The sequence below is a fragment of the Sus scrofa genome, chromosome 14 (assembly GCF_000003025.6).
Source record: "Sus scrofa isolate TJ Tabasco breed Duroc chromosome 14, Sscrofa11.1, whole genome shotgun sequence".
Taxonomy (NCBI): domain Eukaryota; kingdom Metazoa; phylum Chordata; class Mammalia; order Artiodactyla; family Suidae; genus Sus; species Sus scrofa.
Window position 1 is genome coordinate 10,195,109 of NC_010456.5, and position 13,845 is coordinate 10,208,953.

A 13,845-nucleotide genomic window follows, 5' to 3' on the forward strand; every position below is an offset into this window, starting at 1 on the left:
TCTGGAGCGTGGGTGTGGGCATCGATGTGCGGCAGGACCTCGGACTGGAACCGGCAGGGCGGGCACCGGGGATACTGCCATCAGGCCTAGCTTCGCGCGGGCCAGGGCCGCCGGGACGCAGAGGGCGGGGTGGAGCGGGAAGGGGCGTGGCCAGGAGCCCGCCGGGCCGCTCCCTGCCCCTCCCCCTCTGCTCTCGGCCCCAGCCCTCACCCCGCCCCGCCCCTCCGGCCCAGCCCGGCGGCTCCGCCCTCCTGGTGACGTCACTGGCCAGGCCAGCCGGCGCCATTTTGAAAGTGGAGTCGCCTGCCCTGCCGCTGCCGCCGCCGTCGCTGTCGTAGCTGCCGCCGCCGCTGCTGGAGAAAGAGCAAGAGTGGGGAAGCCCCAGAGTGAAATCCACCATCCTGCCGGCTGGTCTGCCCGCCCCTCCTTCCTTCTCCCCCGACCCCCGCCCCCTCCCCCACAGGTGCCATCCGCCGCCATCCGCCCTCTCTACCCCCCATCCCCAGGTGAGGGGGGTGAGTTCAGGAAGCGGAGACCCCAAGGAACCCAGCAGGGTCACCATTTGCAGCGCAACATGGCAGGTAAAGGAGAAATCACCCTCTCCACTGACAAGGCACCGCTTCCTTCCTCCTCCCTCCATCACCCCTAGCGACCGCCTGTGCTTCTCGCAGAGCCACGGGGCGCCCCTCGGATTTCAGGGTATTGGTCAAGTGGGGTGGGGTGGGGGTGGGGAGGGCTGTGGGAAGGCGAGTGGTCGCTGTGGTATCGAAATGGCTTTTAAAATGAGGGTTGGAGCCTGGGCATGGGTGGGGGTGGGGTGTGTGCCGGCGATCCGAGGGGTAAGGCGTGGGTGGGGCGGGGTGGGGGCGAGTGCCGATTTGTCCCTGCTGCTCGGGAGCCCGGTGTAACCTCCGCCCCCCCCAGGCGGGGGGGCTTTTTGCCGCTCTTCCTTCCTTTAATTCTTATTTTTCCCCTGGCTGCAAGCCTTCTTGGGTGTTTCTACAAATAAATATATTTTGCACTGAAAAGGAAGAGTGCTTTACAAGTTAAAATACAATGGGGACATATGTGTATTTCTTTCCACTGTGAGTACGTAGATTTTTGAGACTGTAAGCCTGAATTTTTTGTCTGGAACCATCTCCCTTTCGTTTCTTTTACCTTTACATCCAAAGACTGCAAGGCTTTTAATAAAGCAAGTTCCATGAAAAATGTAATTTAAACTTTGTTTTGCACGTTAGCTTTTGTGCAGATGTCCTTTTCCCAAAAGGGTTTCTTGGAGTTATTTAAAATAGTTGTGGAGTTCAGAGATATAAATAGCCAAGGGGAAGAGAGAATTAGGTAAAAGCTTGGGGGGGAAAGGATGCAGAGAGAAAACCAGATTGGAATATTTAGCAAGGAATGGAGGTGAAGGAAGAGAAAAAGGTAATTGCTTTGAGGATTATTTTTGCACATTTTGGTGTAGCTGTCTTCTTTCATCTAGTAGAATCAATTCTAGATTTATTCAGTTTCTTTCTTCATAGATCCAGGAATTTCCCCCTCTGTGCTTGGAAGGGAAATAGAAACATTCAAGGACTGAACCAGTTTTCTGTGCTTTTGTCAGTGTTTAGATAGATAAATAAACCTCTTTTAAAAAGTTTAATGTTGGATTGACTTTATGGTTTGCTATAAACAAGTTGCTTTTTGGCCTTGTTGAATGATTAAGTGAAATTAAAATTGTTTTGCATAAGAGGATGACAAATGAGCAAAATTAATTTTTGCAAGGGCTTCTGAGGGATTAGGTGAAGGGACACAAAGCAAGCTTCCTTTGGCAATCCCTTCACCAGCATTCAATTTAGTTTCTTTTCCTCTCTGTCTGGAGCCAGTGATTTGCTGGTAATGAAATGCAAAGAAATGGGTGGTGAGGTTGTGTTTGCTGTATGTGCGCTGTGGTGATAGGGTTCATATGAATCATTGCTCCTCACCCAGGCAGTAATGTTCCTGAAGTTTTCTCTTCGTTCCGTGTTTTATGGTAGTTTAACCTTATTAACTCATCTGCAGGCTTTTGTACCCTTAAAGGAAACCTCTCTAACTTTTGGTATTTTCTTTTTTCTGGTAGGTCTTGCTTGAAGTAAGGCTTTTACTGTGTTTGAGGGGAAGGGCAAAATGGAAGGGAAGTTTTGAACTCAAGTGCAGTGTTAACATGGCCGTTAAATATTTCAGACCTGGAATCTCTCTTTTAATGCAGTACAAACTATTGGGGACTAACCTTTTTCCAGATTAGTGCTCTGGTGTTATGGTTGTATGTGTGGGCACTACCAGGCTATTAGTATCATGCCAACCATGGATACCATCACTGTGTTTATGAGAGTAAACATGAACAGAACTCAGTTTTAATTGGTATGTTTTCTTTTTCCAGGAGCTGGAGGAGGGAATGATATTCAGTGGTGTTTTTCTCAGGTGAAAGGAGCCGTAGATGATGATGTAGCAGAAGGTAAGAAAGCATTTAATAATGCAAAATTTGGATCTAGAATCTTTTCAAAATCTCTATTACTGAAGGACTTTCTTGCAGCTGAGTCTGTTATAGTTTAAGAACATTTTTTGTTTGTTGTCCAAGCAGTGGAAGAACAGTTGTAAAAGTCACATTTCTGTAAAATAGTCTTAACTCCTTTAATGCCTTGTTTTATTATTTTTCTCTGAATAAAATAAGGAGCACTAGGTGATGATATAAATAAAACAAACACAAGGAAAATCTAAGGTCCATATGGTAATGGTGATGCACTATCATGGTTGTACGTAGTTTTTAGATAATTAAGTTGAAATAGGTGCCATCAGCATTTAGCTCAGAAGTTTTTGACAGCATCTTTCATTTTTGTGGGAAGACTTTAGGCTTTTTTTGAACTCACCTATTTGAGAGTGTGGTGTTGATTGGCATAGTCTGAAGAAGTGCTGGCTGAAGTGATGCATTTAATTGTCTTGTAAAGATGAATTTAGCATGTCTTCTGGAGAGCTTATTCTTTTGCAGTTAGAAGCTGGATTTAATCAGCTGAAGTACTTAAGTATTTTTCGGTCTAATTTTTTAATTAGTATATTTCAAAATTTCAAAGTTTTGAAACTTTTAAGATTTTGCATACATTTGAAATGGTATTCGATGGAGGAGGTCTTGAGATGGAGGAGGCATTATTTCCCATGAAGTAGTTGCATGGTTTCATCATTCATAAATATTAAAGTTTGAATCTTAGTAATAGTCTGTGCCTTGAATTACAGTAGGAATTTTCCAACAAAGCTCAGATAAATTAAAACGTGTACTTTTAATGGTTTATAAACCATCTTTCTCTGGATTGTATTGTCATCATAATAAGACCATTTTTCTGGCTTGCTGTCAGTATACTGTTTGTTTTGAGGGTTTTTCCAGGTGATGGTAGGATGATGGCCTTGCCTTGAGCCAATCGAATGCTTGGATTTGCCTGTGTGTCATTCTTGATTAAATACCTGATCAGAGTTTGTTGAGTCCTGTGGGGAGCCAACTGGCATATATTGTACTTCTGATACAGCGCACTCTCACGTTTCTTTTTATTGAATGACGAGAAGCTGGAAGCCTAAAGAAGTTGAGAGGTTTCCTGATGGTCATACAAATAGTGTAGATCAAGGTTTTCTGGTGAAGCCTTTGCTGTTTGTCCTGTTCAGAGAAATAAACCCTCAGTTCAAGGGAGGAGTCATGTGTTACTCATTTTGTAACTCCATTACCTGTTGAACAGTAGGCACTCAAATATTGGATCATTAGTTCTGTGCTGTTGTGTAATACTCAACCAAGTTATGAAAGTGTCATATACTTGAAAAACATTCCTTGGTTGATTTCCATTTATTCCCTTTATCAAACCTCTGCCAGGGGCCTCCTAAACACTGAGCACCGTGTCTCTGAGGTGTCTAGCTTATAAACCCTGCCCTGAAGGAGTTCTTAGTTCACTTGTTAAACAGGCAGAAAGATCACATGCATTTTATTTAAAAGAAATTGATGATTCCAGACTTACCTAACCAAACCAGATGATAGTTTTTGATATGTATAATGGATCAGTTGTGGTTTTCTTCTGCTAATACTTAGTAGCTGCTTTTTCTACTGATTCATTAAATAGCTTTCATCTCAGGTTAAAGATTACTTTAACTTACAGTGCATTCCTAGCATCTTCACATGCTGAAGCTTGGTATGTCTGTTTTAATAAATACATGACTTGTTCTAATACCTGTGTCTGTACAAATATAAGAAGTATAAAAAATTCCCCAATTTTCAAATTACGCAACTTTAATTTTGGTATGTTTGCATGCTGTAGTTTGCATATCATAGTCTATTATGTTTATTTTACTATGAGAGGGCTTACTTTTCTGAAATAAGATTAATACATTTTTTTCCTTGGGTTAAAATATAATCTCTTAACGTGTTATATCTGGCTCAAGCTTCAGTTTAGCTTGCCTCTTCTCTATTTACGATACATCCCAAGTTCTTTTCCATCAAAGGCTCCAAATTGTCTTCGCCCTCCTACACGCAGTCAGCTGTCATGGCATACCCTTTTTACTTCTGTAATGCTTTAATCTTCTTTCCATACTCACTTTTCACCTTGATTAAGGTTCTGTCTCAGTATCTCTCATCTGGATTGCTGTAGCTTCCTAAACGATTCCCTGCTTCTTGTCCTCTTGCTTTTAAGTTAACCTTTACCTGCCATCCTGGTTTTATTTTTCTCAGAAATCTTTAGTGGTCACTTATAGCCACAGGATTATAAATTACGTTCTGGTATTTTAGCCTAAAAAGTGATGTTCTCACTGGTGTGGCTCCTACTTCTGTAAGTTTATTTGCTAGTGTGATTTATGATCTAGCTAAATGGATACCGTTCTTCATACAAGTCCCGTACACTCTTACCTTTGGGGGTCTTTGTTTTTTTGCTCCTCCCATCTTGGGGTGCCTGACATTCCTCCCACAGTTCTCTTATCAGAATCATATTCATCCTTCAAATCATTCCTGTAGTGCTTTTATTTAACTCCTGTTTTTGGAAATATTTTAAAACTCTTCCTTCATAGCACTTTGTATGCATAATATTAGTACCCTAAACCTCTGCTGTTGTACTATAAGCTTAGTGCAGGACTGTTGTATCTTTGTGCTTTATATATAAACTGCTGTGCTAAGAACAGAGCCTGGATGGAGCACAGTAGGCATTCAGTGTTTATTGAAAAAGGGAGTAATATTTTACTGTTGTTATGAAGGGGGTCAAGAATGGCTGAAGCGTAGGATGATTGAGACATACTTTTGGCAATTGTGAATTTCTTTACTTGGCAGCTTTATAAGTAGATTGATGATATACAGCTGTATAATAGAAATGAGGAGACCTTGGGTATTTATCCTGATGACAAACCAGTATATGTCATTTTGAATAAGTACTCTTCTGGGTTTCAGTATGCTTAGCCTTAAGAAAACAGAACTGGATTAGGTGATTTCTTTTGTTCCTTATACTCTAATCTTGTTAATTTTCAAAGATGTATTGGAAAAGAGATAGCGCCACATTATTTGGACTCTCTAAGGGCCTTAATTAAAAAATAAAACCTTACTGAACTTTGTTACTCAAGGCTCAGAATTTTTCCTTAAGTACATGGCAGAACTAAGGATTTTGACATTTGATCAGATACTGTCATTGTCCTTTGGCCCATGTAGGCCCTTCAGGACATTTATGCTGTATGTTGGGGTGCTTATTATTTCTATGCATAGGGCTCTTTAGGCATTTTAAGTGGTTTACTTTTGATGTAGCTATATGTCTGGAAGAAGGATAAATAAGGTACTAAAATTCCAATCATTCACATATCATGCAGTTTTTATTTTAACCTTTATGGTAGCAATAATAACATTTTATCTTATTCTATGTTTTTAATTTTTTTTTTTGGATAATTATTCCCTCATGAGACAGTAGGTCAGAGCACAGACTCCAGTGCTAGACTGCATGCATGGTTTGAATCTTACCAATAACCTACTAGCCGTGTGATCTTGGGCAAGTTAACCTCTTTGTGCCCATTTTCTCCCTCTAAAAAATGAGGAATACAGTAAAACCTTATGAAGTTGTTCAAACGAGTTAATATTCCTAAAACAGAAATCCAGTACATAATAAGGGTTTAGCTTTTGTCATTTCTTGAACATTTATGTGATTAAGGAAGAGTGAGAGGATGAGGAAACAGCATTGTCTTTAAAGGCTACTAAAAACTTTTCATCAGCCAAAGTGAAGAAGAGGGTATTGATTCCACTAATGTAAAGTTCAGAAACATTCAGAACTAAACAATAGGTTTGGAGACACATAGGAAGCTGGTAAAACTCTAAAGAATAGCTACGAAATAATTACCATATAAAAGCAAGGAGAATGGTTAACTTTAAGACGTGGGAAGGAGTTGTGATTTCAAGGGGGTCTGGGAAGGCTCAAGGGATGGTGAATTGACCTGGATTGTGGTTTTACCTATGTTAGTAATAACTGACTAACCTGAACATTTTTGTTTTGATTTTGATTTTATATATTTGTTAGATTTCCCAGTAAAAGTTTTTTAAAAATCCAATACTGTACTAAAGGGTTTAGAATAAAAAAATGGCAGTCCTTCCATACTCACTCCCTGATCCTCCCAGCCCTTCCCCTAAAGGCAATTATGTTGAACTGTTCTAGCTATATTCCCTTGTGCTTAATTACATTTTTTGTGTGAATAAAATGTTTTCTATTTCTCATCAATTTTAGACATTTCCAATTGATTTCCTTCCCTAGTAGATGAAGATTAGGCTGTTCTTATTATTGCCCTTATACCCCCCAGTATTACATCACATGTTGCGGTTAAATTAGAAGTCAGTGCTTACTTTGTTATGACGATGCACGTGTTTACTGCTGATCCAATGCTCTGCAGGGTTGCTCATTTCTTCTGCATCCCTTCATTTTTCCTGAAGCTAATAATTGCCTGTTTTGTAATTTGCCTAGTTCTTTTTGCATTAAAAAAACCCAAAAACTTCGTTATGGAGATTTTGAGCATTACAGGCAGTACATGAGAAGTGTAATGAGCTTCCATCACCCAACATCATCAACCTGTGGCGATGCTGCCCCACTTATGTTTGCATCACTTGACCCCTTCCTAGTTCTCTGTTATTTAGTGATAGAAATATTATTATTATTCTTTTAAGGGCCGCACCTGTGGCATATGGAAGTTCCCAGGCTAGGGGGTCAAATCAGAGCTACAGCTGCCAGCCTGTGCCACAGCCACAGCAGCATGGGGTCCAAGCCGTGTCTGTGACCTACACCATAGCTCATGGAAACGCCAGATCCCCAACCCACTGAGTGAGGCCAGGGATTGAACCTGCATCCTCATGGATACTAATAAGATTTGTTTCCACTGTGCCACAGTGGGAACTCCTGATTGTTTTTAAAAATCTCGATTTCAACTAAAACTAAAAAACAAGTTCATCATTTTTAGCTGAAACAAGTATGGAATTTTTCCTAATGATTTTTTTGCCCTAGCAGTCTGATAATCTCTTAATTTGTTGCATTTTAACTTGTGAAAATAAACTATTAAAAATTCAGATACAGGTGGATAATCTGAAGTGTCATTTTTGCGTAAAAAGTAAGGAAAAAACTAACCATTGAACATGATTATTTTGATTATTTTAATATAAGTTTTCACTATTTAATATTAGTAGTAAATGCAATTTTAATTATTTTAATGTTAGTATAATTTTTTCATCTCCATATTTGACAGTGTAAAACTTTCATAGGATATTATTTTAGGATATGATTTTATTACATGAAGCTAGTAATACTTGGATCCAGATGTATTGCTTCTTTTCAACACTTTATTTCCTGTTTATTTTTGGTAGGATTTAGACTCGTGACCTGGTTCTTGGGAAAAAAAATTGCAGTGGAAGAGTCTAAATACTCCCCAAATAAGGACATAAATAAATTTTAAGAGACAAATAACCTTTGTGGTATCACATAAAATTTGATAGTTTAACATCCATTCATTATGTCTAATGCTACAATATAAACAATATAAGAATATTTGTGTTTTGTGTTTCTTAGAGCATTATGCATGTTATGTTGGATTTAGACAGAAGGGTCAATTAATAGGAAAAAAATGGTAGGACCTCCATTTTTTGCACATTTCAGAATATCGGCACATCAGCTGTACTCCAAAACCCAATGACTCATAGCAAAAGTTTTACTTAACATTCATACCTTGTATCACATGTGACACTCCTTTCTCTTAACACTAGCACTACTGCTAACAGAAATCTGGTACTGTTTCAGTATAATCACTTAAAGTAGCGTAACTTTGCCCATTAAATAACATGGATGAGCGTACTTATCTAGTATTAGGCAGTATCCTTGTTTTCTTTTAAGATACTAAAATGTTTTCTTACTCCTTTATTGGTTAAAAAAAATTACAAGAGATGATGGCTTTGAAAGAGCATTTAGCTCACATTTTGTCTCGGGTTATTAAAATAAACCAAAAATTAAACCTGGATGTTTCTTAATACTCTCCTTCAGTGAACTGAATTTTTAAATTCTTGAAAATTGTGGAATAAGCAGAATGATGAGACTGAAGCAAATAGTTTATTATTAGATCAGTGAAAAGATTCCCATGTATTAATGTATTTATACATCTGTATTTGCCTAGTTTAGTTGAGTGTAAGAAGAAAGGTAAACTTTATTTTGAGCTTCTTATCCTGTTAAAGAGGAAAATTGAAGGGTTGGAGATAGATGTTTTAGTTAGCATCCTCAACTGTAATCTCTTTTTCCCTTCTCTTAGGTGACAATGGAAATTAAAATTAAATAATCAAAAAGTCTTCAAGTTGCTTCCTTGGTAGAAGGAAAGAGAAGTATAAGTCTAGTTAGTAATACGTAAATTAGTTTTCTTAACTGTGTGCCAGGTACTGTTTTAGGTGATTTATATATATCAATTTATAAAGCTATGAAATAAGCAGATGCAGTTGTTTTTACATGTAGATAGGAAACTGGGCTAGAAAGGTTAATTTACTATGTATCCATGAGCGGATAGGGCAGCCGGGATTCTTAACCTCAAACTTTTAAGTTTCTTTAGTTTAATTTTATTTACTTAAAAATTTGAGCTACTTCTTTTTTTATCCTTTACTTTTTAATTAAATTTTTTCATTAAATTTTTTTGTTTGTTTCGTTTTTTAAAATTTTTGTTTGAGCTACCATGGCATGTGGATGTTCCCAGGCCAGCTGTCGAACCCTTGCTGCAGAAATGACCGGAGCCACTGCATTGACAGTGCCAGATCCTTAACCCACTGTGCCACAGGGGAACTCCTGAGCTTCTTTTGGTTTATGTGAAAGTGTTTGAGGTTGTTGGAATGTGACTTGTTTAGAGTTTGTAAAGCCTAGTAGACTGATGTTTCAAAGTAATTAAATCCAACATGGATATTTACTGAATTTTCTGCTAATGGAATTTTCTTAAGCTAGGGTGTGCAATACAGGATTTTTGAACCTTCTGAAGTTGTGTGTACAGTTGTACATGTGTGCATTTTTCTGGTCAGAGGGGGTCTGTAACAGTTGTCAGAACAGTGGTCATTTATTCCATTTTGAAGTGTGGTCTGGCAACCCCTCAAATCTTTCAAAAGGTTTCTGAAGTTGAAACTATTTCCATAATAATGCGAAGACAATATTTACTTTTTTCGCTTTGTTGACATTTACACCAATGGTACAAAAGCAATGGTGGGTAGTAGACCTACTGGCATCTTAGTGTGTATCAAGGCCTTGGCACGAAATGGTACAGTAGTCATGATAATCTTAATTGCCATGCACCAGCAGTTTTGAAAATGCCAGTTTTACTTAAGAATGTCTTTGATGAAGTAGTAAAAATTAATTTTATCAAGTCTCTACTCTTGAAATTCTTGACTCTTGAGCACATGCGTGTTGAACATTCTGTGTGACAGGATGGAAAGTATCCCTCAGGCACTTCTGTTACAGACCAGACAGAGCACAGTGGTTTTTCTGGGGGAAAAGTATTGCTGTAGTTATGTGAGTTTCAAGCTGAACTAGCTGGTCTTTTCATGGAACATTATTTTTATTAGAAAGAGCTCCTGACAGACTACTCAGACTTGGGTATTTGGCAGACATTTTCTCAAAAGAACAGTGAATCTGTTGCTTCAATAGACAGTCATTTGTTGTCCATGATAAAATTTGAGTTTCAAGCAAAAATTAAAATTCTGGAAAACATATATCTACCATCCTGAGTTTGATAGGATACTTCTGAATACTTAAAGATTTTTCAGATGAGATCGGTAGTAATATTAATGACCGATTTTTGATATTGTTTAATGAAATGTGTCAGTGTTTGGAAGATCTGCCTAATTGAATCCGTATTTTACAAGTGGACAATGCTTGTGATGTTAAAAAATTATGCACAAGTGCAAGACAAAGCATTAGATTTTAATATAACAGACAAGTGGTATAGTTTCAGATTCCACACACTTTTAAGAAACTATGGTGTGTTGAGTTTTGGTACAGTATCAAAGGATTATCTGTAACTACCTGAGAAGCCTGTTAAACTTTTCTTCCCTGTGCAACTATATATCTGAGTAAGTCTAGATTTCCTCATATATTTAACCTATACGTCATAGTGTAGTATGTTGAAATAGAAGCAAGTAAGACAATCTAGCCTTCTTCTGTTAAGCCAGACATCAAAAGAGATTTGTAACAATGTAAAACAATGCCATTTTTCTCAGTTTTTTTGGGGGGGTGATGTTTTTCTTCTTTTTGCAACTTATTTGTAATGTTGTAGGGCTGGTTATTACATTTTTAAATGGATAAATATTTTAAAATTTAAAAGTCTTTCTTTGGGGGTCTTCAGACTTTAGTAGTGTAAGGAGATCTTGTCATCCAGAAATATCTGACTGCTGTGAGTTTAGTCTGTTAATTTCATTGCACTGTTGCTTTAAAAGAGTCTCATGAGGTGATCAGAAAGAATCATACAGTGCTGCTTTTGTGCATGGATATTTAAAGTTTTCCTATAAAAGCTTTTCTATGACTTCATATTGTTTCAGCCTACTCCCTTGCTGTTCTTTAGATACTAAATTAAATCTGCCTTAAGGTTTTTTGGGTTTTTTTTTTTTCTATCTTTTTAGGGCTGCACCCGTGTATGGCACATGGAGGTTCCCAGGCTAGGGATCAAATCGGAGCTGTGCTGCCAGCCTATACAACAGCCACAGAAATGTGGGATCTGAGCCAGTCTGTGACCTACACCACACAACTCATGGCAATGCTGGATCCTTAGCCCACTAAATGAGGCCAGGGATGGAACCTGCTGAGCCACAACGGGAATTTCTGCCTTAAGTTTTTTAGGGCTTTTCTCACAATCTCTGCCGAGATCCAGCTATCATTAATACTTAATATAAGGTTACTAAATTCCTTAAAACCTAGTCTAGTGCCGTTTCTCGGTTGGCTGTCTGGTTATTAGAAAGGAGTTTATGCCCTTGACATTGTGTTTTATTTTGAAACCCAGCATGTATCAGTATGATGTGTTTTTTTTCTTGTAAGTAAGGCATCCAGTTGGCATGGTAATTAGTTCTCAACTCTTTTAACTACTAAAGGGAGGCTGGGGAGAAAGAACAGTGTTTTCTTTAAAGTCTACTTTTAAAAATGCAACATAATTCTATTTTAAAATAGTTGCTGAGTTTCCTCTTCTAAGAATGCAATATCAACTATTGCTTAATATTTTTGTGGCATTTTTCTATCCTTTTAAAAAAATTGTCAAAGTATGTAGGGCTTTTAAAACTAGCTTTAACAACTTTCCATCCACGTTTAAATACTGAATTTATTAACAAAGCAAGAGCTAGCTTTTTTATTAATACAGGTACTTTTAGTTAATGTTAGCTGTGGTTGATTAAAATGTCATCTAGATCTTTGCCTGTGGCATATGTGGAATCCTTGGCAATTCATTATTGAATAGTTTTGTGTGCTACTGCACCAGGGGTCAGTCTTATAATTTTACTTTCTGTAGGTTGTTGACTTTCTCTCCGAATGTTCAAATATCGACTGAAATTTTTTCTTCTGTAGTCCTTGAATGATTTCTTTTATAAAGTTTAAGGGGGTTCATGGACAAATGAAATGACCCTTCTTAAGAATCTCTGTGTTAATTTGGAGTTCCCTTGTGGCACAGTGGGTTAAGGCTCTGGTGGTGTCACTGCAGTGGCTCATGTTGCTGCTGTGGCACAGTTTGATCCCTGGCCTGGGAGCTTCTGCATGTGGGTGTGGCCAAGAAAAAAAATTTTAATTTTAAATTTTGCCTGTAGTTATATATGCCTAGATGTTTAATTTGGAAGAATCAAGGATATTTTGTATGGTAATGATAATTTTTAGACTACTAAAAGGGTATTCTTTATTTTTTTATTATTTTTTTCAAAGGGCTGCACCCTTGGCATTTGGAGGTTCCCAGGCTAGGGGTCTAATCAGAGCTATTGCTGCCAGCCTATACCACAGCCACAGCAACGCCAGATCCAAGCCAGATCTGTGACTTACACCACAGCTCACGGCTGCGCCAGATCCTTAACCCACTGTGAGTGAGGCCAGGGATGGAACCCGCAACCTCATGGTTCCTAGTTGGATTCGTTAACCACTGAGCCATGACCGGAACTCCAAAAGGGTATTCTTTCTTAGCGATCCCTTTAGTGCTTACTGTTCTTGAGGTAAGAGTAGATGAATCTCCTGAGATATTGGACCTGACAGCTTTAGTGTAGTCCCATCTTAATTTTTTTTTTAAATAAAAAAAAAGACCCTGCTGTCTCTTTAACTGTGGGTAAAAATATTAGAGAAATTTATGGGATTTTGAACCAATTGCTTGTTTATATTTCATTCAGAAATCTAAATTCTTCAGTAGCCTCTATTAAGAGAGAAACTAAAGTAGGTAAAAGGGATTGATGAGAAGTTTTTTAAAAAATTATTTGACGATCTGGAACAGTATTACCTTTGAGAACTTGCCATTGTAATTTCAGGTCTGTTCTGTGTGAAAGTGGAAACAGAACCTTTTTGGTGTTAACCCCATGTCTTTTTGTTATTTTTTTCTAACTTACCACAAGGTAAGAGTCTTGTGTGCCTGGAGTAGGTGTGTTTTTAAGATAGCGTAAGAAGAATCTTTAATATTTTCTGTAGCAGATTAGGAAGGTTCTGTTTCAAGAAAACAAGCTATTATAGGCCATCAGTAATTCTTGTCAAATTCCTTATCTAGGGATGCAGCATTAAAAATGGTTAAGAATTACTGGTAGAGAAGGGATTGCTCCAAGCCTTTTTTTTTTTTTTTTCCCCTTGAGAGAGAGAATTGTTTTCTTCTAGCACTTCAAGTTCACTTAAAGTTCATGTATTTTTTTTTAACCCGCTGAGCACGAGGGAACTCCTTCCCAATCATCTTTTGGTGGACACCTAGGTTGTTTCCACCTCTCAACTATTGTGCTTTCCCAGCGTTTTTATGTGTAGTTCTGTTGGAAAGGCCATCGAAGTACTTTTTGTTTTTTATTGGTTTTTTTTTTTTTTTTTTCTTTTTAGGGCTGCACCCGTGGCATATGGAAGTTCCTAGGTTGGGGTGAATCAGAGCTGTAGCTGTGGGCCTGCACCACAGCCACAGCAACACCAGATCCTTAACCCGTTGAGCAAGGCCAGGGATTGATCATAGATACTAGTCGGGTTTGTTACTGCTGAGCTACAACAGGACTCCCCTATATACTTTCTAATAGTGATTGGAGGTGGACAGAAGAGCTGTAGGTAGAACATGAAAGTATAAGATTAGAGGATATTAAAAACTATAGATTGATACTGCTGTGATACAGATCTGTTATCCCAGATTAACAGTTTG

At 38.3% G+C, this 13,845-nt stretch overlaps 1 protein-coding gene across 6 annotated transcripts in view; it reads left to right on the forward strand.

Annotated features, from left to right (window-relative positions):
• Window positions 280–13,845, forward strand: part of PPP2R2A (protein phosphatase 2 regulatory subunit Balpha) — an 88,354-nt gene continuing 74,788 nt past the window's right edge. The window contains 2 exon segments of one of the 6 annotated variants that reach the window (NM_001164020.1): window positions 280–581; window positions 2,396–2,470. In NM_001164020.1, the coding sequence (NP_001157492.1) occupies window positions 575–581; window positions 2,396–2,470 (82 nt within the window). In that variant the 5' untranslated portion in view covers window positions 280–574. 6 annotated transcript variants of the gene reach the window in all.